Source organism: Clavelina lepadiformis, chromosome 3 (genome assembly GCF_947623445.1).
Source record: "Clavelina lepadiformis chromosome 3, kaClaLepa1.1, whole genome shotgun sequence".
NCBI lineage: Eukaryota > Metazoa > Chordata > Ascidiacea > Aplousobranchia > Clavelinidae > Clavelina > Clavelina lepadiformis.
The window spans coordinates 18,586,054-18,613,468 of NC_135242.1; the positions used below are offsets into that span (position 1 = coordinate 18,586,054).

At 35.0% G+C, this 27,415-nt stretch overlaps 3 protein-coding genes and 1 long non-coding RNA gene across 6 annotated transcripts; 2 read left to right on the top strand and 2 right to left on the bottom strand.

The window, feature by feature from the left end:
• Nucleotides 1-6,259: 6,259 nt before the first annotated feature.
• LOC143448343 (ras-related protein Rap-2a-like) lies at nt 6,260-11,385 on the top strand. Its single transcript, XM_076948040.1, has 4 exons — nt 6,260-6,598; nt 7,577-7,805; nt 8,376-8,616; nt 9,356-11,385. The coding sequence occupies exons 1-3, from the start codon at nt 6,477-6,479 to the stop codon at nt 8,565-8,567; spliced, it is 543 nt and encodes a 180-aa protein (XP_076804155.1). The 5' UTR covers nt 6,260-6,476; the 3' UTR covers nt 8,568-8,616; nt 9,356-11,385.
• Nucleotides 11,386-12,268: 883 nt separating this feature from the next.
• LOC143450159 (uncharacterized) lies at nt 12,269-27,127 on the top strand. Its single transcript, XR_013114652.1, has 2 exons — nt 12,269-12,736; nt 25,441-27,127. It is a non-coding gene; the product is annotated as an uncharacterized LOC143450159 (long non-coding RNA).
• Nucleotides 14,562-21,173, bottom strand: LOC143450157 (leucine-rich repeat-containing protein 3B-like). Of its 3 annotated transcripts, none has more exons than XM_076950593.1 (8): nt 21,015-21,173; nt 20,704-20,894; nt 18,186-18,335; nt 17,552-17,848; nt 16,711-16,803; nt 16,332-16,530; nt 16,108-16,243; nt 14,562-15,697 (listed from the first exon to the last, which is right to left on the bottom strand). In XM_076950593.1, the coding sequence occupies exons 2-8, from the start codon at nt 20,868-20,870 to the stop codon at nt 15,594-15,596; spliced, it is 1,146 nt and encodes a 381-aa protein (XP_076806708.1). In that variant the 5' UTR covers nt 20,871-20,894; nt 21,015-21,173; the 3' UTR covers nt 14,562-15,593. The 3 variants fall into 3 exon arrangements, with proteins under 3 accessions (XP_076806708.1, XP_076806706.1, XP_076806707.1); XM_076950591.1 differs by having other exon boundaries at nt 14,562-15,700; XM_076950592.1 differs by lacking the exon at nt 21,015-21,173 and having other exon boundaries at nt 14,562-15,700; nt 20,704-20,948.
• Nucleotides 24,992-27,042, bottom strand: LOC143450158 (uncharacterized). The gene is made up of 4 exons (XM_076950595.1): nt 26,901-27,042; nt 26,348-26,412; nt 25,408-25,579; nt 24,992-25,283 (listed from the first exon to the last, which is right to left on the bottom strand). Exons 1-4 carry the CDS (start codon nt 26,965-26,967, stop codon nt 25,138-25,140), a joined length of 450 nt encoding a protein of 149 aa, XP_076806710.1. The 5' UTR covers nt 26,968-27,042; the 3' UTR covers nt 24,992-25,137.
• Nucleotides 27,128-27,415: the final 288 nt, after the last annotated feature.

Consider the following 27,415-nt stretch of genomic DNA (forward strand, 5'->3'; position numbering starts at 1 on the left):
TTCACGGGGGCCCCTAAAATTTTGGGGTCCCCGACTGCAGCCCAATCAGCCACCCCCTTAATCCTCTACTGGTAGACTAGGTTGGTGAAACAATTCACTGTCCTAATTAGTTCTGATTTTAAATTGAATGGTTTTAAACGGTGTTGTCATCGATTTGGTTTTAATAAGTTTTTGTATAGCCTGTAATAGAAAATTTTAAAATTGTGGTAATTTTGAGAAAAGTTTATTTGCATCTTTCTAAAATTATTAAAAATTTTACATTTACCATTCTAAGCTATGTCAAAACGTATAACACCAAAACATACGTCAAAACAACAGATATGTCCAAGATCAAAGAGGACACTTTCAAGAAAATAATTATTTGGAACTTTTTCAAAAAATCCCTTTTTAACTTGCGGCCGTCTGCGTTGTCGCGAGATGAAGATGCCCGAAACAACGGAAGGCTACAGCTCACTCCTCTTGTGGATGAAGGTTGCGAGTACTTCTCGGTATTGTACGTGCATTCAGCAGAACGGCCAACAGATAAAAAGTTAATGAAAGCTATAAAAAGCTAAAATTTATTGACAGAATTAAACAACGTGAACTCAATCGAACTGATAATCAAGATGCGATGTCATATGAGTAAAAAACGCAACGCTTATAAAGGAAGGCTGCCTAATCAGCGAAGAATTTAAATTAAACGAGAAAACGAAAATTTAACATAAAATGGTCGAATGGGGTGGCCCAGCCGCCACAAACTTAATGCACTTAGTTCACTACTTCTTGTTTGAATATTGCCAGTTTGCCAATTTCTGGTTTCTGCTTTTTAGTTTTTTTGTTAAAAAAATTCCTATTTGCAAAAATAAATTCTGGAAGTTAATAGTGCAAAAAAAAAGCATTACGCTATAGGGCATAGGCTACTGCATGTGACCTATATTCTTAAGCCCTTCCTGCGGTTCACAGTTGCGGCTAACTTGAATTAAATTTATTGGCAGAAAACATGTGCCGAACCACCGGCATAACTTGGTGTGGTAAGACGTCTCTAATGAGTTTCTACATCATTGCACGCCTCCTTGTTTAACAGACAACTGACAAAAACACAGAATACAAACTTATTTCTGTAAAATTTACAGAAATACAGTGTATATAAACGTGATGTCCTGCTGCGACTTTAGTGGTTTGAATGACGAATGTGACATAACCAGTTGTTCTTTTCTTGTGATGTATATTAGTATTTTCCGGTTTAATGGACTACATTTTCTTTTTGGAAATATTCCAGTTTAGTTAATTCTGTAAGGTCTAGGCCTAATAGTATTTTATAGCGCTCTGTATGTTTTTTACATGAACTTATCCAAGTTAAAAGTGCCCTGTGTGAAGAATATTTATACAAATTAATAACTGTTCTGGAAAACCCAATTTGTTTGTTTTCTTGTTTGGATTTATACAATTTGACAATGTCAATTCAATTGATTTGACAAGGCACTAAGTTATGCTATGTTGTTAGGATATTTCCAGTTTATCAATTTCTTGTGTGATTGTTTTCAAATTTTTTCCTGTTTGGAAAACTCCATTTTTCAAAGTCTGTATTGAAACTTTGCACGACTCCCAGCGCAAACGGTGCAGAGCACTAAAGAGGTAAGGGTAACGTTGCACTAAAGTTTTGTTCGATATATGGCTGCTAATTGTTACAATTGTAGACGTATGTTTAATTCCGAGATGTTTTTTTTGGTTGATTTTGTTCGAATTATTTTTATTTTGTTAGAATATAATTTTAGTTACTCGTAAGTCGTAAAACTCTCTAGTACAGTTGAAGTTACAGGATCGAAATTTTTTTAATTATTGTTGTTCACCCGTCGATATTGCATTGTTTTGTAGCAGAATATTCATCTTGATACATCAAAACTTCGAGATGCTATCATATTACAGTTCTTTGATTTACTTTCTCGAGTCCAGACAGATATTATTAGAATAAAATTTGAAAAAGTGGCGTAATCGTCCATCGGCTTTCGACTTCAGTCTAGCGAAACCAGCTGTGACGGCGACGCCCTACGTCACGTTACGTTGTTGAAGCAAGGCTGAAATCCATTCTTTGTCAGCTTGTGTTATTCGATATCGAAAGAAGAGTGTATAATGTTTCTGTTCTTTGAATCAATTTAACTTAATTTCTGAACGAGATTCGAAGCATGTGTGTTAGTACTTGGCCTTTCAGTTTACGGAAATTGATTCATTGGCACATTCTGATGACTATGCAAGAGGCCTATTTGCTTACAGGCCATAGCTTTTCAGTCTTTAGGACAACCTGACAACTGCACAAAACCATTACAGCAGTAAGTTACAGTACAGGCTTGCTTACAGTATACCCGCTAGCAGGCTGACAGGTCAAATATTTCCAGACTTCAGCATAATACGGACTGTACAAGCAGGAATCAGGACTGTCATACAGTAGCCAACAGTAGGCCTATAGGTATTAAATCATTTCTTGATATTGTGTTATAAGTTAGCCACTCCAATTGACCACAGTGGAAATTGTGGCAGCTGCACGCAGGAGAAACATCAACGTGCGCCTTTTATTATCTTCACGCCAATTTATATGAAACCATCAAAGAATTAAGACGTCTAGTATACAAGTGCACAACCACAGGATGCCTATGCTAGACTCAAACTACAGTACTATAATTGTGACCAGCTTAGAAAGTTTGTGTAGCTCTTGTTTGTTGGAGACAGTTATAGGAATTGGAAATTTTCGCAACTGGTCATTTAATTATTTATTTAAACACGAAAGCAGCTCCATAAAAATGATTTTTTATAATCAATACTTAAAAAAAAGCAATTGTTATTTTAACATCAACTAAGAACTGACAAAGTGTCTCCACCTCACCCTCTGCATATAAAAACAGATTTTCGAAATTTGCTGTTAAGAATGCTAAGTAGTTCCAACAAAATGGCAACATCATGTCCGGCGTGCCAGCCTCATTTACGCAATTGTTTTTAGTCTAATATTTTGGAAAACTTCGACAACATGAGTTATTTTAATTGGTCCTTTAAATTTTAAGTTGGCTGGTTATTTGTGGTTATGTAAACAGTATTTCCATCATCAAAGTTTTTCATTCTCTTTACATTCAGTCACGTCTAGGGATGCACATTCTAGAATAACGAGTCCTAAAAACCGAATCTCAAAAGATTTAAGTCTAATCGTCATATATTTTCAAATCTTAGCAAATGATTTCATTTATAATTGAAAGTTTTCATTTGCACATGCAGGAGATGTTGTTGTCAGTTGTTATTTCACATCCCAATGCACTGGATGCGTTAATCGCCATGAATTAAACCGTCCGCCATGTCTGTTTGACAATTGTCAACTTACTTGAACCAAAATAATTTCGTTAGCCTATTGCAAAGGCAAAGGAAAAGCACTGCGGGTGATTAGATTTTTTAACTTTTATGCTATTCTAGAATAGGATTTGAAATTCTGGAGCCAGAATAAACCATTCTAGATTATTCTAGTATAGTCAATTATTCTGTATTGTACAGCCCTAGTCATGTCCGGCATAGCAACCACTTTGGCTTCTGGAATGTGATCACTTGTTTTTTCTTATAAATTTCAAAACAGTTGTTACTATGGCATTCTTTTTATGTCACTAATATCAAAAGTTAATTTCTAAGATGATGTGTTAGTCAATGTTAATATCAGTTTATTGCACCTTAAGAAGCCAATCATCATTAAACAAACCCCAGTTACCATATCAGTGTGTCTAGTAATAGCGCCATTCTTTTTTGATGGTTTTGTTACACCTAGTCCTTCATCATCGGTATAATCACTCGGTTATGAATCTTGTAGCCTTAGAAGCAACATTGTGCAAATGTATGTGTCGAGCTTGCAATTTGAATCATTTCCCCCAGTTTTTGTATTGAACGGCCGTATTTTACGGACCATAAGGCGCACCCGATTATCAGGCGCACTGTCAATAAATTGCTTTGATTAGTTTTTTGTTCATACATAAGCCACACCGGGTTATAAGGCGCACCCAATTATAAGGAGTATGGGTTACCGTATAAAGCTCATTAAAATTCTTTGCGCGCATTATGATCCATACATTAGGCGCACCGGCTTATAAGGTGCACGATCAATTTATGAGGAAAAAAAGGATTTAAATTGCGCCTTATGGTCCGTAAAATACGGTACTGAAATTATGCTGAGTGTATGCCACCTTGTTTTAGCATTGTATCAGTAGTGATTTATATCCTTTTCATTACTGGTATTGCAAAACGTTCCTCTTCGCTGTGTGAAGATATTATTTAGCTCAAAGATCATAAAGGGAGTCACTACGTTGTAATTAAAGGATGGCATACTTCCTAGATAAACTGCTGAATGCAACACTTTAGATGTTAGCAGTAGAAAAGTAATGATCATTTTTACTACTTATTGGACCACAAATCAACAGAACAAATTGTATTAATACGAGAGGCTAAGATAAAGTGTAGTAAGCGTGTCTATATGATGTTATTGGGTGAATGATAATGAAATAAAAATACGGTACATCTGAGTGGAAAATAAACAATGAATATGTACTTGTTTGTTTAATGTTTACATGTTGTTGTCTAGGGGACTAGTTTTTAATTGGGCATTAAATTTTCTCAAGAGCATCCAGGTTTTGTGAAATAAAAATGCCCAGTGCATCCATAAAAAGCAAGGACATTTTCTGACCATCAGTGTCAATACAAATCAATACACATGCAGCTGTTATCACTACTGTATTCAGTATTCACTTATTTACAGGGCATTCATAGCAACAATAGTATCCAACAGCCAGAATGGTATATAATTCTTTTGTAAGTTGAGATATCTGTTAAATTCTGGCACAAATGCCTGCATAAGTCCAATGTATCATGTATCGACTTTGTGTAATAGTTTTGCCGTTTTTGATTCCCATGTCAAAATGCTTCCTGTTGTGTTACAATTGCCTAAATCATTGCCCATTGTTTTTCATTGATGCTGATATCGATTACAACAAAATAATGAAACATTAGATAAACTCAATGCCACTATTTCTTTATTGAAATCTCATGTTTTAGCTGCTTTTTATCCTAATGTTGTTTTATTCGGCTGATGAATTAGTAAAACCAGACATTTATGACTAAATGTTCAGTTTACTTTGCCATCTTATAAAACAACTAAAAGTCTAAGAATAAATTTCATTTTACTGAAATTAGCAATGGATAATACTGATTGATAAATAGTGCATAATTTGCTTTACTCAAAACATTGTTTAAGACAGTTACTTATGTTAAATATGCCTTAGTTTTTCCTTTCTGTTTGTTTGTTACAGACAAGTTATCAATTACTGATGTATATATTCATGAATTGCTTGACTGTATATTTGATATAGCTTCAGTGCCATGATCCATTAAGAGTTTATAATTTTAAACAATTAAAACTTGTAATGTATTGACAGCAAAAGGATTTGTATTTACAGACTATACTGGCTTGCGAAGATATGATCATATTCTCTAGAAATAATTAGCTTGAAGTAATGTAGGCTGTGTAAATATTTGTCCCTAAAGGGTGTGAATGGTTCTCTTGTTCATTCCCAGTGAGAACATAAAGTAAGAGTGTTAACTATAACTGAGGGTATAATGCAGAGTTAACAGAAATATGCGATGTACAGTAAATGCAGTCACAATGTAGAAATAACCTTGCCCATGTTCAGGCAAGACTTTTAAGTTAATATATCAACATAGCACGTAGTCATGCATATGTTATCTGCTAAATGAATAACTGAGTTTGTCTTATTATTTAATGTCATTAAGCTTTTGTTGGAGTCGTCCGCGTTGGTATGATTTTTACTTTCCCACAGAGGTCTGTTTTGTTGTTTCAAAAGGTTTAAGATATTTTTTGTATGATTACCGGTATAGTAAAAACGATGCCCCCCAACAGTTTTAATAAATATATAATTATATAATTCATCAGGTGCAGTTCCTTTCAAAGGTTAATATGTATATACAGTACTACTAATTGGCAAGTTACATTTTGAAGGTTAAGTCCAATGCTAAGCAAACAAGTGGGGAACACAAAGCAGTATGTTTGTTCGCACTTGTTTGCTTAATAACATGATGACTAATGTGTGGGTGTTTTGGTAATCAATGGTAATTGCATCCTGTCAGTAAAATTGAGCAAGTTGTTGATTTACATCTACCCCGGAAACTTTCTTATGTTCAATATGTATTTCATACATACTGAGCTAATATACATGCGCACACATTCAGTCGTTCACAATGCCATTTTGCAAAGATACGGTTTTACTACTTATTTATTTTTTACAGATATTTCAATCCGGAAGTTTATCAGTACATGTTAAGTTATTTGCATATGATAAATATCACACCAATTTAAAAAACAGTGGAAAGTTCTTTTGTGATGTCTTATTAGTTGCGCCAATACAAGTGGTGAAAGGGAGGTGCATCTTCATACTTGCTTGTAAATCAAACTTTTTGCAAATATGAAAGAATTCAAGGTTGTTGTGCTTGGCTCAGGAGGAGTTGGCAAAAGTGCCTTGACTGTCCAGTTTGTTACTGGAACCTTTGCTGAAAAATATGACCCGACCATTGAAGATTTTTATAGGTAAGTGAATAGACCAGAAATATAATTATACCTTAAAATGATTCTAAAAGTCAATATACCAAGGCAGATGTATATTTTTATATGTAATAAAACAGTTTTGCAGTAATCTTGGCGGGTGGCTAAAGTGGCCTTTTTCGGCTCGACTTATTCTTAGTGTTACTTGATTTATTGCCATTTCCTGTTCCACTCTGCCTGCATGAGTGTGGTCATGCCTGTTAGTAGGTAGTAGACTTTCATGCTATAGACTTGTACCTAAGTGCTTGTACATAATGCTTGAAAAAAGCAACCAATATTAGATTTAAAAATGCCAACATATATGTTGCTTAAAACTGCCATTTTGTGCCACAAAACCTTTTTAAACAGATTGTCCATTTGTTAAATACGACATTCTTAGTAGTTTTAACTTATTTCAAGGTCATGATTTCATTTTTTGTGTTCTGTGGAAATACTTTCGTACTACCTGATGCAGTGCTGTGCAAATTTCTTTTTTGCCATACTGGCAAAGTCAAAGTTTTGCAACATACCACACAGTATCTTATATATATATATTAATATGTGTATACCTTAGTCCTTAGTATTATCACAAAAAGTCTTTGGGACATTATATATCGTATCGAGACCTGGTTACAGATTGAAGTTGAACCTTTAGTTAAAAATAGATAGATGATCATATTAAGATCATGAGTGCTTGCAATTTAGATTATGAAAAAAATGGAATGGAAGTGTATGACTGTTGTGTTGTCCACATTTTAAATACAGCCTTAAAAGTAATGCCAGTCTAATGCACTTATTACAGCTTTATGGCCAGGTAGATTAACACTTACTTTTTGTTTAATCCATTGTAATAGTGTGAAGTAAACTAAATGGCTTAAACTATTTTAATAGCATCAGCGTATTATAATGTTTTGTAGTTGCCCAGCTCTTGGTTAGACAATAATCTAACAATTGTACCAATAATTACAAGTTTTGTAATTTCAGAAAGGAAATTGAAGTGGACCAGTCTCCATCAATACTAGAAATTCTTGACACTGCTGGAACTGAACAGTTTGCATCTATGAGAGATTTATACATAAAGAATGGTCAAGGCTTCATATTGGTATACTCTCTAGTTAATGCACAGTCCTTTCATGACATTAAACCAATGAGAGAACAAATCTGTCGATTGAAAGGAACCGACAAAGTTCCAATTGTATTAGTTGGAAACAAGGTAAATACTTCCAATACATTATGTCACACTGTAATGAAAAATTAAGTAATTCAATCGTTTCTTTATAAACATGTATCATACTGTATGTAAATCAGTGTATTGGAAACTGTTACACAACTATATATGATGCTATTCGTTTCTCCAAAAATTTTACCGATTACATATGCTGTTTTGTAAAGTATTGTATAATTATTTCGGTAGTTTGGTATGTATTTACAGGCTGGTATATTTATAGAATAAAGTGCCTTTCCAGAAGTGATTTTAAAATGAAGTGTTTTAATATACAATAGACTAACACCACCAATCATGATTAATATTTTTCACTGTTTCACTCACTTTTAAAATGCTTGGATAATTAGGCCTAAGAAGAATATACTGTAGCAGATATCCAAAATAGCTACTACACTCAATGACTCAGGTTAAACTTTTTGATGCTCTTAATTGTCAAAAATGCGGATTGCAAAATAGAGACTTTTACTTCTGCTATTAGAGATTAGTTAGGATCAGTGCTTGAATTTTTTTGGAGTTTGGTTAGTATTGTTTGCTAATGATACATTTTATGCTATAAAGGTTGACCTTGAATCAGAGCGAGAAGTCCGTACAGTTGATGGCGCCGCACTTGCAAATGAATGGGGCTGCCCTTTTCTTGAAACATCAGCCAAGAGCAAGCGGAATGTTGATGAGCTTTTTGCTGAAATTGTCAGAGAAACAAATTTTATTTCACAACCCCAGAAAAGTGGGGACTGCTGCACAATATTATAGCGAACTTCACCCCTGAACTAGGGGTAACAGAGGGTTGTGTAAGCGTCAGGTACATATTGCTTTAAACAATTTATTGTGGATCATATACCTTACAGTATTCCTATCATGTTTACATCTATATGTACCTTGTATGTATTGGTGTATCTTTTTTATCTTGGGTTTAAAGATAAAAGGAGTGTTCTCCAATTTCAGAGTTAATTTTTGATGTCTGTATACATGATTTTCTCATAATCTCTGCCTTTATTATTTCAAGTGGAACCCATATTTTTAACATACCCGCTTATCAGGCAAACGTTTATTTTGGAAGTTTTGATAGTGTTACAACAACCAATATTTATACATTATCGAAATGTCCGATCCTATTGTGTTTAGCTATTAGAGATTACTGATATTAAGTTGATTTATATCATGGTGAAAGCACAAGCATCCTAATTTTTCATGTAGGCAATCATCATGGTTCCTCAGTAATCATGAGTGTTCTTGTTATATTCAGCCATGTGGTGGTTGCTTGGGGGCATGTCAAGCAATGAATGTTGTGTTCAATTTGGCTGCTATTTTTGATAGCTCCGTTAATCTACTACACTACACCACACCGATCACACTTGCTATATATACTATGTTATCAGTTGTAAATTTTGTTGACATATAAACACATCATGCTGATGTTTCTGTTTCAATACATAATCACATTGCTTTACCTGTGCTTAAATTTATATTGACTTACTGGCCAGGGTCAGGATTAGTTCTGTGAATGTAGATTTTTAAAGACTGATCTATATATTTTACAGGTTCAAAGACTTAATGCACATCAGAATCATTTTGCAATTGATTGTACAAAATGTAAATACAAAATCAAAAATGAAATTGCTCCAAGATGGAATTGAATGTCTTCGCTAGAAGAAATTTTGCACCCTGAATTACACCTTTTAGTATGAACTACAATTGGACAATTTTGACTTATCTAAGAAGTTATTGTTTGCGAAAATGTTTGCTCCACCATGACTGTACAATTAGCACAATTTGTGTTGGTGGTTTTAAAACTTAAAAACCTAATCTTATAGTCCATGTTGTGTAATACAGTGTTTAGGTGCATTTAGAGTTGCAAGTTTGCGTATGGCCCAAATTGTAATAAGTTTAATCTTCTATTTATAAAAACAAATGAAGTTGGTTGGTTTCAACTGAAAAAAAAAAACTCGTAAAAAGATAACTTCTGAAACATTGCTACTCTTTGTACATAAAGATTATATTTTAAGGGATATTCTTCTGTTAATTTAATGCTATCTATTGGTATCAGTATTTGATTATTATCTTTATCTCTTAACCGAAAGATCAAACCAAGTTCGAACATAATGTCTAATTGCAGCTATCGGAAATGTCATTGATAACTACAGTAAAAAATTCACTCACCGTGGGCCACACGTTATGGAGAGCTGTATTGCCCATTATAAACGGCATGTACATTCTTATTAAGCCTTAATTGTTAGTATGTGAATAGTATAACGTATTTTTTTTTCTTAAAGCGCAACTAAATCAAATAGCCCGTTTACTTTATTTGCCGCCTATTTAAGCTTTAATGACTTTGTGTGTTATATTTCTGCTTTAAGCGACTTTTAAATATCTAGTTATGTATGTCATCCCGTTTTTCTACGTGCCTGTGATTTTTCAGCCTTAATTTTATGCTTGTGAAGATTGCATATCGATACGTGTGTTACGGTAAGTGCTTACGGTCTTATCAGCCGCTTCTTTCATGTGTATTCGTGAATCGTGAGCAGAAACACGTAACAAAAGGTGCTAGGTGTTCGACCCTACTATACGCGTAATTTGCTTGTTTAGACGGCATTTTTTGCCAGTTTAACTTTATTATTAATAAATTACTTTTCGCGTTTTAACCTTAAGCTCTACAATCTGCACTAGCATAATTAAAGCTCCACATAATTACTGCAATTAATCTTAAACCGTCTCGGAAAAAATCACAACACCCGATATTATAATTAAATACTGAATGGAGAATTTCTAAAAATTGCGCTTTCCGTCTAGGGTTAAAATGCCCGTCTTTATTCATTGGCATTTTTCTCGGCTAGGCATGTGCCACTGTTTCCTCTTGGTGTGGAGAATAGCGCACGAATTTGCTCTACGGAAACACTCTCATTGACCGAAAATTGCCCTTCTTGTTCTTTTCAGCTAGTCATGCACTCGCACATCAGAGTGATTATGATGTAATAAATAGATCGTGTCCTGACAAAATACTTCGTGCGCGTCATCGTAGCACGTGCTCACATTTCAGAACCACACCAACCTAATTGCTTCCGGAAACAAAAACGGAAGCGTTCGCTACTTTCTTCAAGTTTTGAACGCTTGTGCTCACAATGTGTGCCACGCAAACTGCAATGCAGATGAAATAACGAATGTCTTGATCGTTTTGTAAGTTGACCAAATTGCATGTTCCAAAAAACTGATTTTAACACGCAAGATCGATACATTGTTTGCGTTATTGTCTGCATGTACTTACTATTGGTTCAAATTGACGTTTAGATCTTGCAGTTCGAATACAATCGGATGTTCATGATCAAAGCAGTGGCGAATAGAAAACTTTTATTGTGAAGCTCTGCGTTTTTGGTGGCGCGTTTAAAAACTTGCAAGCCTTTGTTATGCTATTCCATTTACCAATTGTAAGCACTGTATTTCTTGCGGATGTCATGTGAAAATTTTCGAACTTACGCTTATCTATCCCTTTTATTTTGTCGCGTTTTAGAGAGTTACTTTCTATTGCAACTGTTCATTGTAGAGTGAGTTTTCTAATAAATTACGCCTCACTATTTGTTGATTGTTTTTTAACATTTTAGTTCAGCAACTTAACATTTTAACATCATGCACCAGTTTCATCAATATTAATAATGTTATTAATGTATGTGGTGCTTCCTTGAGCGTTTTCGAAACGGCTAGAGATTTCGCTTATCCAACCGTTTCGAGTTTTCACCACTACTGCAGCCCATGGATGAACGTAAAAGTGCTTTCTTTACTTTTGAGACTGGGATCACAGCATAAGATTTCATTTTTGACCTATCAGTCCATTTTACTACAACCTGTCCATTGTTTGTGTGGAGATGAAAAATTTACGAACAAATAGCCTAAATATATTTTATTAAAAACAGTCAAAAAATTGTTTATACAGTAGATACAAAAATGCCTCTGTACAGGTATAACCATTTCAATATTAAATGTTATGAAAGCTCCAGACAAAATTGGTATAAAACCATAACTATGTGATGAAAACTAAAGAACATAATGAGTTGATTTTCGAACAAAGGATTATTATTTGTTGTTCTTGTTGATACTGAACATTGGCCTACTGGTCGATTACAAATATTTAGAGAAAAATTTTAATGGCCCTAACTGACCTAATAAAGCAAATCGCGCATCACAGATGTTGATACGGAGTTGACTGTTTAATTTGATTGTAAAAGCAAGCTTTTCCATATTTTCTAAGATAGCTCTTGCGACAAAATATGTTACAAAACTCATTACAGAAAAGACGGGAGTACGGATTGCCTACGGCCACCATAAAACATAAGCTTTGCGTGTCAGAAAACTTGACTGATCCCAGCAAAACCTCTAATGAACGGGTTACAAAATGGTAAGACATAAATTGGCTTACAATTTGACTTTTATTCGAATAAATAGTTTACGGTACTTACCTCAGCAGCCTTTCAGCCTACATACTTAACTCGTAGTCGAATTTCGAGTTCATTGCCTATGTTGAAGCCGTGCAATGTTTTTATTTTGATCCTGGTAATTATCCTGATTTGTTTGCTAATGTCACTGGTTAGTGGTTATAAAAACGAAAGAAATAAATCCTGTCACCGCTTACCGAGCGGATTACTTTGGATCACTGCTTTATCATCCGTCTCTTGTGATTGGTTCCTCCATCTTTATGATGTAATAATAGTATCAAGAAATCAGAGAAAATTCATCATTAAAATGTGCAAGCAATTTGTTTAACAGTCGAATAGGCTGCTCAAGTTGAACATGTTGATGAGGATAGTTATGAGAGGGCAAAGATTTTATCATACGTATAGAAACTGGTTACAAACGCTGCCAAAGTGGTATGAGATAATTCACTGAGAAGACATGAAAAAAATTCTCCACATTATGCTGTGTTCTGCGATTAGGTGAGCCACGGCAACTTTGTGTACTGATACTCTGATAAATAATTAATTTAATATCTTTTGCTGTGATATAAAGTGCTAATTGTTGTTTGAAGTTTGAACCAACACATTATTATAGTTTTGTGTCTGTTATATCTTTGCATAAAATCACTGCAATCGCCTATTCGTAAGTTCATGGCAGGTGTAGCATTCTGTCTGCAAGTATTAATTTGTTACAGTAATTCCATTCAAGGTCAGTTTCAGGAGCAAGTTGAAGATTATGCTACAGACCTACTGTAATTTGATTCGATTAGGTGTGAGGTGTGACTACATTCATAGGATACTAAATGTTAATTGTGTCAATTGGTTTTCTTCTGTCACTAATTTTCAACTCTTTGCACTGCGTAATTGCTGCTGTTGAAATTGTTTAAGTTAAATCTGCTCAACAATATCGCTTTTCATTTTATTGTAAATTCGAACAGTGGATCCCAACCTTTTTTGCCTTAAGGACCGGACCGGTTTTATTTAAAAATAGTCTGGCAGACCGGCTGAATTAAATAGAACAGGCTCAATAGAAATAACTAAATTTGATATCATAGATTCTTAGGTCTAAAACGAAAGGATTCAAGGGTTTAATTGTCATTTGTTGTCACGGTTTAATCACATTAATCGCGGGTAGCTTGCTTGAGATAAAAATCGTTGAACTTCCGTTTAAAACTAACCTTTCTTTCCTTCGCCGTACAGTAGCTTTTTTGCATTAATTTCGTTTTATCTCTTCTGACCTCTACCAAATTAACTCTTAGCTGAGCTGGCTGCTTGCTAATGTTACACGTAAAGAAACTTTGTTGCCTATTGTATTTGTAACGTAGGAAACTGAATTGTAGTGGCGGACCGCTCACATGCCTTGTAAAATCGTAACTGGTCCATTAATTGCTGTTTTGCTTTTGCACTCTCGCAAAAATCTTGGCATTATTTCAAATAGCCTATATTGATCCGATATTGATAGATAGTTAGATACATATATCGATAGATGACTGCAGTTGTTTTCACTGGGCTCGATTTGTAAGATAGGACGTGCTTTTACTTATCTCGCACTACTGTCCAGTTGTTTTTACATTTGCAATATACAATTAGCTTTTACTCATAAAAAGAAGCGTAAATCTTTGAAGGATAGACCACTTAATGTTTGCCATGGACCGTCATTTTGATTGCGCTTTCCCACGACCTGATGTTTGGGGACCGCTGGTTAGAAGATTGCATGAAGTGATGGAATTTTTATATATCTGGCAGGTGAAATAAACCTTGCAGAATCTTTACCGATTAAAACAAAACAGTGCAATGAAATATTTAGCCCATCAATGATCGCAAACGAGACGGACAACTGAAACTGATTCTGGTGCATTTTTTGTTTACCATATTTCCAACAAAGTGACTATTTCACTGTAGGTAGGTCACGCAGTCCATTGTTAATAACAAGCGGCTAGGTTAAGTGAATGGGTATGCAAAAAGTCGATTTAAAGTGAGGGTCAAGTCCAAAAACAAGTTGGCCTATTTTTGTTATGTAGTTGGAAAATTAGAAGTAGAAAGCCCACATCTAAAAGCATGAGGTAGATCAAAAAATTATACAAATACAATGAGCGGATCTCGAGATATTACAGTGTGTTTGTTGCTTTTTGATTTGAAGCCACCTAGTGCTGAAAAGTGCTTTTGCCCAAAAACTCCAAAACCGCTAATCCGAATAAATAGAATAGTCTAAATTGTAAGCAAATAAAAAGGAGGGTGGTTCTAATCAATGCTCTTTTTATAATGAAATGACCCTTAGGTTAACAGAAATCATACAAAATAGCTTTGAACGCACAATTTATTCCGGTGAGATAGTGACAATGACAGCCTATTTTCAAATCTTAAACCGGTGTCGTGTCAGATAGAGACCCCCTGCCAAATATTTACCCCCTTTTGTGACGTAATAAATTTATTCCTTCAATACGCAATAAGCGTTATACACAGGGTTGCCATCTGTCTGTACTCAAAAAAAAATGACGACTAGGAAACGGAAGAAGAATAGGTTACTACTTTAAACAGTGCACAACAGAAGGCAATCAATGTTCCTAAAAAAAAACAGACACTATTTACATGTTCTTAATTTTGGTATCTCTTTGGTACAAAATGGTATACTAAAGGGGTCGAAATGCCCAAAGTAGGAACCTCTGCCCTAAAAATAAGACAAAAATAAGTACGCAAGTGAAAATAAGCACGTTTCTTAGAAATAAGCACATTAGTATTTTCTAAGACATTGTACTTGAAAATAAGCACAAATATTAAAAATAAGCACGGAATGGTAACCTTGGTTATACACAAGTAGCTTACAGAACTTACAGACAGAAGTAGGCCAACACCTGTGATCTGTAGCCTTTTGGCTACGGTATTTTGTTTTCCAGTATACTTGCATTCGCAAAAGTTAAGGTATCATACTGTTCTGCCACTGAATAGCGGAACGTTTTCTGCTGAGTCAAATCCTTTATCAGACACTGAATTTATTACGTCACAGAGGGAGGGTCTGTATTTGGCACTACACCGGGATAAACTAGCAACAATCCGCATGATGAAGTCAAAATTGTACATCTTGGCGACCACAAAAACACGATTTAAATTTTGGTTGTGGGTCGTGCAATAATAAGACACTAATTCACTAACGTTATAAACTGGTAAAAAATTAGCAGTTATTTTCAAAAATATGTGACAAATTTTTCTTTAATTGTGTCTCATTCAGCGGCAAATAGGACAAAACACATGTACAAAAAAATCGCAACACCCAACGACTTCAGGTGGAAGTTCTGCGTAACCCTACATCATACGTTGTCCTTGCATGCAGGAGATACTTTTAACTGCTGAGAGTTTTCCGTAATAATTGGCGTTTTTTTCGTGGTTTCCACACCGGAGATGGTTTCGGCACTAAAGTGGCGGTGTTGCAGGTTTCAACTGCGTCTTCTAGAAGAGAATTCTATGGGTCAAAAATTCACCATACAAAATCACCGTTATGCACAACCGTTTTTTATACTTAACGTTTTGGGAGTACAGGCTATTACATCTTGTCACATTAATTATTTGAGGTAGAAGTATGGGTAGGCTAATTCATAAAATTGCTTCTCCTCGACTTGGTGTACACATATTCATATAGGCTTCACATAATCTATTATGCTGCACCTTGCGTATTCAAGACCAAAATGCATTATCTTCTGTGGCAATTTTCATAAGTTGTGCTTGTTGCAAAATGTGATATTTTGATTAAATATATGACTGAAGTTTGGTACGGCAAAAATTTCTCGCATACACAGTAGCTAAGTGATAATTCATTCAACTTGTACAGTAGCTTACACTTTTATTGGCATGCTTACCTTTCTCCAGCGAAGTGTTGTTGATTGCCAACCCGGTTTTAGATTGTTTGTAATCGTTGTCTGGTTTTTCTTCTTTTTCCACGTATGGAGATGTTGGCCGGGATGCAATTTCAAACTGGCCTTTGGGTTCCTTGCACTTAATAATAAAAAATGTCAACTCTTTTACTGCTATAAACAATAATGATGTTTTTTTTGCTCGATATGTATAACATCGTAGGCTATACCCGTTCAAGGGATGCAATATAATTTTTGTGATGAGAGATTTCACGGTTGTTCCAAGACACGAAGTGCACCACATAAATCACCATGATTCCCATCCAAACAAGTATAACGACTAGCAAGGCGTAATCAGGGCCTATTTGCCTCTCTACACATAGATTCACTATTGTTTTAGTTTTCTGCCCATCGGCGTCGGTTTTCAACCTTTGAAAAATCACCTAGTTTTAAAACAACTGCGCCAAAGTGTAGAATTTGTATAGTATGTTAACTGGTAAATCAATTAACTTTGTTTGATAAATATTTTGCCTATATGCAAAATATGTATTGCCATCACTTTTATGATGAAATGTTTACGTTAGGTTAAAATGTTTTTATATACTGTACCTCTGCAATGCCAAACCATTCAACAGACTCGGTGTTGCGCAATGTCCAATGTCCTTGTCTTCGTAACCATTTGAACGCCGAACAAAACTGAAACTGTTATATAATGAGACTTATTTGGACCACTTAAGTAAAATAAGGTTTATGCGATACATGGACAATTTAAAAAATACTGTTGAATGAATACATAAGGCTGATGAATTGCTGATAACCAGCCAGAAGACCTGAAAATCAAAAGTGCTGATAACCGGTCAGTAGGCGATTTCTCGGGCAGAGTTTCAGAATATCTTTCTTAACCTGGCTTCAAGGTTAGGCCTTTGTTTGCACCAGTGGTTCTCAAACTTTGCGTCGCGACGCCCTGGTGCGTCGTTTTTATTTTCCAAGGGCGTCACACAATAATTCTGTTTCGTAACTAACCTTATATCACCTCATAACAATATATAATTTCCTCGCACAATAATTTACTATCTCCTCGCACATGAATTCAAATTCTCCCAAAATTCGATAAACTTTGCGAAAGCAAGCAAGCAATCCCAAACATCACATTTAATGACATTATTTTTTATTTATATTTCTTTTTTTGTATCAATAAATACAACCTTGATAATTAGCGTTTTTATTAGATTCTTACCGCTGGTGCGTCGCAAGTCCAGCAAACTTTTCCAAAGGCGTCGCCACGAAAAAAGTTTGAGAATCACTGGTTTACACAAATGGCATTCAAATTGATACTAAAAGAGAAGAAGGCGAGTCCAGCTATTTTCATTTTCAAGGTTGCAGCCCCATACAGGTAGGAATATACCCTTCAAGCAAGAAGATAGCAATTGTAACCGAATAGCAAACTTACTTCATGCAAGGATCGTTGTCTGCCGACGGGCACAAATAACGGCTAAAAAACTCTTGAAGGTAGCAAGTACAATGCCAAGGGTTTCCATCAACACGAACCATCAACTTTTTGCTTTTAAAAGCGGATCTATTTACTGGGCAGAGCACCATTTCGTCATCAGTATGTCCGCGAAGTTTTACAGCAACCTTAGGCGGAGTCCATGGACATAGCATAGAATCCGGGACGGTGACCAGAAAATTGTAGCTCAGATCTAATTGCCGCAAATGATGTAGGGTATGAAACGTATCAGGTGCCACGCTGTAACGATTATTCATATATTGACAATGTACAGGTATAACTTCTATTTATGGCTTTATGAGGGCAATCGGCGGTTTTGCTAAAGAAAGTAAAAGTTTAATTCGCGCTGAGCGAATTCATGAATTGTGTAAAAATTACCGCGAAAGCGCTTAAAGTACAGTAGACTAGACGTATATGCTCTACTCGATTGGCTTTAGGTTATTTTACAATTAAAATCATTTAATGATACGGTTCGAATTAAGGCCTTCTGAATTAAATTTAGGCTGATATGGCATTGTTTTCTGTTCAACACCTTTTGATATAAGAGAAAGCACATATAATGCACACAGTTATCTACGTTGAAATACGGTTGCCCTTCAAGGTTAGTGTCTCCAATTCATTCAAGTCCGCAAAAGAGGTCGAGTTAAGGCTCATTATCTGATTGTGATCCAGGAATAAATGCGTCGCCATCGTTGAAATTCCTCTTGGGACGCTGGTCAGCTTTAGGCTAAAAAATAATTGTAACAAGCCAATAACATCTTTGCCTATGCATAACTATCCACATTTACACCGGGTATACGTCATTTAATTTCAATTGGTAACCCTATATACAATTGGTTGGCAAAACCATATATGTAGCAGGCCTACACTAAAGCGTAGAAGATCAGCTGGAGAATGCTCATTGTCTTGGTCACATATCAATTCTCTGGCTTAACGTCGCCCTCGGAGCCGCAGGAAGGTTATCTCTCGGTGTTTCTCTTGAAGTATCTATCCTGCCCGATGCGAGCTTTGACGATCGTCAAATTTAACAGGATTTAAAGCCGATTGTCCCTTGCCAATTCCCAGAGCGACCTTGCTGGTAGTCCAATATGTTTTAACTCATTTAGCTTTTGTCAACCGCGTGCTTGTTTGCTTATGAATTTCAAGAAATTTCAATTGGCCGAATGTGCTTTTCTTTTTTCTGTTTACTTCCACAGATTTTTTTGATTGTATTCTTACGATCCTAAAGCTTTTTGATTATAACATTTCGCAAGGTTATTAGAAAGGTTTTATGTTAATGGGCGTTATGCTTGTCTAGCAATGAATTCGCTTTGCCACTTCATATACGTATTTTTTGTTTTTACGCCTGCATGCTTTGAAAGAAAATTATAAAATAAATACGAAACCAATTTCATGCTCATTCATCAGATTCACATGCTGTTCAAAAAAATTGTGTTTGAATACATTTAAGTTCATTATAAAGTCAATCAATGAAAAGGTTTTGGTGAAAATGTGAATCAAAGATATTAATACAGTTGTTTAAAAAATTAGGCCTAACTGTTTTCACTATTTTTAACTACGAATAATGATTTCCGTAGCGACCTTATAGTGCTGGGGTCGGGAACCTTTTTGGCTAAGGGAACCATGAAAGCTACATATTTTTAATTGTATTTCCGTGAGAGCCATATAATATTTTTCAACACTTAATCATAATGTAACTAACGTGTGCATTTTTAAGCAAATCCAACAATTTTAGACAATGGTAAACTTCTGAATTTACTCTTTAATAACATCTTAATGTTTCTTCTTAATGTTGCTGCGGTATGGACAATTACAGAAAAAGTTTTATTCGTAACGATCGTGCTAAGAAATGCCAGCTTAGATTTATCTGCCAGCCAGATGCCGTCATCAAAAGAGCCACATCTGGCTCGCGAGCCACGGGTTCCCGATCTCTTAGTAAATACATAAAATCTCTAAAATACAGCAAAAGTCTTCTCTCAACGCGAAAAATCTTTAGAGCTACATTTCCAATTCAAAAAGATATAGAGAGTTTAGGCTATAACGTCTTCATCAATCAGTTTGGATTGAGATCGAGTTGCTAGCGTTCATTATACATTACAATCAGCCCTGGTACATTACTTTGTTCATGTCAAACGTTGAGTATAGTAAAAAAACTTCCAAATTTGTATTGTATAGTTCCCTTGAACTTATAAAATATTTGCCACCCCCCCAATTTTTTTTCTGGCTATGCCATTGGTCTATTGCAGACGTGGGCAAACTACGGCTCGCGAGCCGCATGCGGCTCTCCGGCATGTTTTTTGTGGCTCTTCTAGTCGAATCGTAAAATTTCAAAAAAATTGTAAAGGCTACCAAGAGTACCGTTTATGAACGTTTCTCTCTTTTTCTTTTCCTTATTTAGGCCAGCATTGATGACAAGCTGTTAATTATCCAAATTTAATGATATTTTTCGATTGAGGAATGCAGATATGGAACAACTAAACGACATAAACTATTTATGACGTCATAATTTCTTATTACTTGGCTCGTCAGTAAAAATTTAACAACCAAAGTGGCTCTCGGGTTCAAAAAGGTTGCCCACCCCTGGTCTATTGTCTTGACGGTTAATCATACAAATAAAAACTTGAACGTTTTGCGGCTGACTTCTTACTGTTTGCAAAACTAAAGATTGGAACCGAATCCGTCCGCAAGATTCAGATTTGTAAGAAAAATAAAAATAGCCGATATTTACGCATATAATACAGTATGCGTTTTTTTTTGTTTGCGACGGTGTATCCCTAAAGTGTACATTATGTAGTTTATTTTCACAACTTCAACGACCAGGCTTTGGACGCAAGCGTTCGTGTAAATTGCTATAACCACAACATAAAACTTTATGATGAAATGGTTACTAAAGTGCGTCTTTATCACTGAAACTATTAAAAGGGATGATGATCTGAAATATTAATAGACCTACAATGCGTTCGGAATTTGGATGAATATCGTTAAGTCCTGATGGCAAGGTTTAAACTGCAATAGGCTGAAACATAGCCTATAAATTATTATAGACTATGATATAGTTTACTTTGTATACCATTTACCAGCACGGGGTTGCCTACCTTTGGCAGTTCACACGGAATTCGTTTTGACCATATTCTTCATGTATCGGTCTGCATTCGTTTCGAAGTGCTTCAGCCAATAAGAAATCCAAATAATAAGTGTAAAACAGACAGAATAGTATCCAGCTAATAACATTTTTCCATTTTGTTTGTACTTTGCTGGCCATTTTATGGCTTATACACTTTCTTATCTACTAATAAATTTTGTAGACATAATTGTAACCGGTTTTGCCTAAGGTTTTATATTCTACCATACACCTGCTTGAGATACCTCAATTTAGTCCTATGCCAAAAACAACTCTTTGAAATACCTTTTCAAGAGTTTAATTGCCAAGATAACGATGTTTCACATCATACCGTCGGTCTTTGTATAACAGCAGCTATCCCTGTTTAAATTTGTCGCAGATAGAGATATAAATACTTTTACACAAAATGCATGACAAGTTTTTGCTCAGTTTGTTATTGATCTTCAAAAATATAGAACAGCTAAGAATCGTTTTTGTAAACGTTCAATTAATTATTTATGTCCCAGAATTGACAAAGAAGATTCTGTCCGGGTTCGCAGAGTGACGCTTGACAAAAAATGCTATGGTGCTGACAACTTGTACTGCATGGCGACATATTTCTGTCACCACGCACGTATCCACCCTAATACATTTTTTACAAGAAACTCCAACCAAATTTTACCGAGCAAAGGCCGAATTATCCGTTTTCAATAAGAAAACAACAGAATCGGAGTTCGCTGTAAAGTTTTGAACAAACCCATGCAATCTTATTATGATGCGCCCATGTTAATTTCATTGATCAAAGATATAAGAGCAACACGGAAAAATCAAACCAAATTGGAACAAGACTATGAAGGGATGGGATAAGAGTACGGAAAAGATACGAAAACTTATTGTTTTGATAGAATTATTCCGGTCCTTTTGCTTTTTAAGAGGACAATATTCTACACTGTTTATGTAAAAACTCATTTCTGTTTACGCTGATCGAATTTGCAGCTAGCACAACAAACAACCGTTTGTGCAAGTAACAAACGAGAAACCTTTAATCACTTTTACTCGGACCTATGATCAAAATATTATCTTCTGCCTCTTTATTCAAAAAAGTTTGATTGGAACTACTGTATATATGTATTTTTAGCGAGAAAACTGGCAAAGTGACGACGAATCCAAAAGTTAAACTGCCGGCGCGGCCATTTAATAAGAATAACCCATGACCTCCATGGCGTTACCCCTGCCGAGCTAAGCTAAAGCAACGTAACGTATATTGTTAAGAAACCTTCAAATTACAATTGGGAAAAAACTGGATCGAATTATAGATCCTCTCTAGAAAATGTAACATATACAACAAAGATTTTAACATGTCATTGAAGTAAAAATCATTTTCATGTTTGAAATGGAATTGATCTTCTACTCCTTTAGTATTGAAGCAACCGTTTTACGATAATAGTTTCAAAACATGCAAACTAAAACAAGTAGCTTGATAATGCTATATTCACTTTGGCGTAATCTTTAACCCTGGGGTTCCAAGAACTGATAAGTTGCTTCAGTACGATCTTGTGGTAATGCACTTCTGCCGTCCATTTTTGACAGCTTTAACCCGCAAATTATTTTTGACTGATTGATCTGGTTGCAGTGGTTTTTGTACCGCAACTCAACCGTCCTATTTATCATTATCATTTAATTATTATCATTTACCAAGGTCAAAATTAATGAACGTAACTAAATTAGATGTAATATGAGTTGTGGACGTTGTATAGCGCATTAATCACCACAGTAAGGGGTTACGTAGATTCCTATCGATTTTGACCACACCTGTACATGGTATTTTTGTGTTTTGTTATAACGTTAACCGAACAATGGTTTTTTTGAACAAAGAACAAGGTACACATGAAAACAGATAACGTATTTTCTTCCATTCGATTCAACATAACGGATCGTACGATATTGCAGCTGCTTTCTTTATTATTTAACAGTGTTAATGTATATAAATTTTGTGCGTGAATGCTTTTGCAAAATTCGGCGCTTTGTAAACATCAACTACTCACCTAAGTCTACGTCATTAAAGATGGTTTTCACCGGAAAACTGGTGAGTGGCCACTTGTATAACTTTTATAACATCTTTTCCAGATTTATCTATAGCTACTCGGTCGCCAAAAGTTGTTTGTATAGCTGCTATTCTATTTCTAGCTTCTCACAGCAAATAATCTTCGGAATGAAGCCTAAGAGCTTACATATTGTCAGTCATAAACAAGCAAGACTTTGTGTTGACCTATCACAGCATTGCAGTTTTAACCTCTTGGGAAACTTCTTTGCGCGTTCACTCCCAACGGAGCTTAAAGCTAAGGTCAAAACTGTTTGAAACGTGACTCTTATCACGGAATACATGTCTGCAACCTGATGCTGAGAGCAACTGCAAAGGAAATGCGTCAATCATGTAGCAATAACTTAAAATCTTTGAAGTAAGAAGCAAGTGTAACAAGTAAATTTCAAATCAAAGAAGAATTTTTCATAAGAATACCGGACAAATAGTTTAAAGAAATTAGTATAGTTTCTACGTACTTCTTGCTTATATAGCGTATCCTGGGTGAGATAGGTCTTACCTAACTTACATTTAATGTATTTATACTGGCGAAGGTAAATGGGCTACCGCTCACATTACGTTGAGCTATCCGAAGCAGGTTAATTAAGTTAATTCTTCTTAGCATTTTCTGTTCACATTAAGGACTTTAAGAAACAGGATGTAGTTTGGCACTCTTAAGGTTAACTTTATATTTTTCGACACGAATATTTTTTGCCATTTTGCAGTAGCCTACACCTGAAGAAGAACGCTTATGCTTGCGAAAGCTCGTGTCGAAAATATAAAGTTAACCTTAAGAGTGCCAAAGTATATCCTGTTTCTTATTTTACTTTGGCTAACACGGTTCAGACAGCATCAATTAAGGACTTTGTAAGCCTAAACTTTGTCTAATGTTCGCAAAATCAGAACCTATTTTAGGTTTATTATTACCGTACTGTTTTAATGCTGTGCACAAAATTATTTGATTCTTTTGGTGCAATTATGCTTCAGTGACACCTCACATGCATGGTATGTGTTGCAAACCTATTTTCTAGCTCCTATCATCTCAACCTAAAATGTTTGACATTGTTTTAGCAGTACTTGTTGGACATATCTAATATCTAAAACTGGTTTTTATCCGCGTCTGAAAGTCATATTCTGTTGCCTTCCGCTAAGCTTAAAGCTAAAATAACGAGAAAACTTGGAGCCATCTTTAGGGAGAAATGCGAAAGAACGTTGGTGCCATTAAATTTTAATCGATATCAGGATATAGCAAACACAAAGTGCCATTACATTTGACGAAATTGAAGGCCAAAAGCAATCTACTGCGTCTCTTGAAAGGTCGCTCTCAAAACTTTACTAAATATGTTTCGGGACATAAAATGCATACGACCAAGCAATCCTAAACGATTTAATATCGACAATGAGTTTCATCCGCCTAAATTCGGCAAAAAATTGAATCGATAGTAAAAACCATTTTTTAAATTTTGCAACATGCAGCTGCAACATACAATTTTAATTGTTTACAACGCTAACATGCACATTAAGACCACTTTCTTGGTCTTCTATCACGAAATTAAGACACTTATATTGTTATATTTCTTTGTGTTATTCCGCATAATAATTAAAATCACTGAGAATTTTTTTCTTTTAAGTAAGCCTAGTACGTAGTTACTGCTGGTTACCCTTTTATTAAGCTGATAAACTTATTTAGGGTGACCCTTGTAGCGTAACCGTCAATGTGAAATCCATTTTTAAATTTTGGTCAAATATTTACTAAAATCTGTGCTTTTACTGCGTTATAAATTAGTTCATGTATAATAATGCAACAGCCGTAAGATTTTCACAGGACAGACAATTAAAGATTTCTTGAAACGTATGAAAGTGTTTTCACTCAACAGTGTTTGGCAAACAACTAAACATGGAGATATTGGACAAAATTCGAACTATCCAAAAATGCGTTTTGATATTTTATTATTACATCGCAATAAATTTTTTCATACTGTATTTTGTGTTCACGTACTTAACGATTGAACAATACTGAATGAAAACGTGCATGTTGTATTTTTATATGCTGTAAACGTGCATCTGAAGTACCGTAGAGATATGCTGCTTTAACAAAAACAATTTAAAGAGAAGTATATAGGCCTAAAGAAATGAAATTCATGGACAACTGGTATTAATATTTTTTTGTCTCAATTCAAGGCAAATAAAGCAACAGCTCAAGAAGCGTTTGCGTACTTTCGTTTATATGCCCCGTATACTTTAATTACACATACGCATTTAAATACAGTACATGAGACATTTAAAGTTAATAACAATAAGGGTGACCTCCGTTAAAAATACAAAATATCTGGGAACGTCGGCGAAATTTCAGCTGTTGTCAACAGATTGTGGCTGTCTGCTCATTTTCCTTTCGAAAAGTTTTCTCTTCCATTCTGGCATGCCTTCTAGATCTTGTGCTTGGCTTTTCGTGCAATCGTGTGTTGATATTTTGTTGTTACTTTGTCCCGTTTCAGCTTTAGATTTCAAAGTCAAAAAGTTGCTTTAAAGTTTTAATTTAAATTGTATACCGAATCAAAAAATTACTTTAAGTATGATAATAATTACGAAACGTTATAGATTAAAAAAAAATATTATTACTTTGTCTACTTATGACGTCGTTTTCTATTTTAGCATCTTCAGTTTCCAGAATAAGCTGCTGAGTTTTCCATGTGTTTGGATTATTTACGACAAAACTGGTTTTCCTCTTTTTGTCTGAAGGATGACGACGTTCAATAGGTCCTTGTGCGCCATCAGTCGGTGACCTTGTTTCCTGTGGAAAGAAAAAACAAGTTGGTTTACTTAAAAAAGGTTTTGCTTAATGTTGTCGTTTGCTGCGTTTTCATTTAATTTATTTTGATCATAGTCCTTATAGTCATATTTTGATAAAGTTGAAATATTTTTCTACAAATAGCTATGCTTTTCTGTATTTCCTGCCATTATTAGTAATGTATTACCGTATAACAAGTAAAGCTTGTTGTTGGTTTGTAAGTAGTAACTTATATGCTTGCCTTTGTTTTCTGGTATAGTTAACTTTTGTACGTTATAATCGCGATAACGTTATTTACTTGCTTCGTTGAATGTTTTGTAGTATTCGTAGCAAAGTTGTAATTTGACTTTACAGTATTGACGTGAGTTGAGTCCGATTCGATTCACATTTTTTAAAGATTTGGCTTGATACGAGTCGGTTCTTAATCGACTTTATTTCAGCATCAGGGTAAAACGAATCTTTCTTTCATCCAAACGCAACAGAGTCTAACTTAAAATGAAATTTGTCGAAAACCGTGTACTACGAACAAAAATGAATCTAACTGTAAACGTCTGTTGTTAACAATACGATATTTTTGCTTTCATGTATGGCTTGATTTTACGTACCAGTTGACTCGCTGTTAGCCTTACTTAGTAAATTGTTTGATTTGATTCGATTCACTTTTTACAAAAGCATTAACTTGAGTTTTAGAAGGTAGATGGCTTGACTTGAGACTATGATGCAAAACATAACTGGAAGGGTTCTATATGAAAACAGTTAACACCATCTTACCGGTTGTGAACTTTCGTTGTTAATCGTAGTAAGTGAGGTTTTCCTTGAAGACGGTTTGTGTTTATCTGTGTAAAACAAGAAGAATATAGGCCAAGTTATTTTTTGCCTGTACATTTACAAATACTGTACTACAAATTCTAACCTGAACAAGCACATGCTTTTTTGCGTATTGTTACTAAAGATACTCGAAAACTTTACAGAAATATTTTTACGGGTCTCTTCTTGTTAATTTTAACGTCGGAAAAACTCAAACTTAGTAATACAACTGACGAAACTAAGTAAAACATTTTTTGAAAATTTAATTTTACTTAAAACTAATGCCGAAACTAACTAATTTAACTTTCCATCTCTTATGCAGTTTTATTATTAATTATTTAGTAGATTTATTGTTGAGTTCCTATTTGCATTGTTCGCCACACACAATATATTTACACAGATGTCTATTTCATTAATAAGGTCAAGAGGCGTATTATATATCCGTCGTTATCAAAGTCTTTAAAAAATGGTTACATAAACTGAATTTTATTGCTAAACGTTCCGTATTGATACTTACGAATGTTTGGCCTATTGACACAGAAAGTCGGTGCTGGAGCAGAATTATGCCTTCTACTTTGGTTCATGATAGCATGCGGATATCCTCGCGGTTAAAATGCGAATATTTTGGCTGTACCTAAGCTTATCTCGTAAACGGTATTATCTCAGCAGTCGTCTGTATGTCTTCCGTATGCAAAATAGAGCCTAGAGTACAACCACTTTGGTTTACTCTTGAGCACTGCTGTGCATTATTGTCATAGTAAAATAGCTGTGTGATCTATGAGTAGAAAAATTAAAAATTGAATTATTTATAGATTAGTTTTGTGCCACGTTTCATTCCAGGCTCTTTGACGCTCGTTCTGCAGCCATTGAATTCCTCACCCGTTTTCTACGTCTAACCAAATCAATTATTTTTTCTGGAAAGTTACCCCAACCTAAAGCATATTTATTTCCTTTGCTGTTTCTATAACTTTGCCTAGCGCTTTAAACTTATGTTATTATTACGCAACCGAAGTAAATGCCGTTATAAAGGAT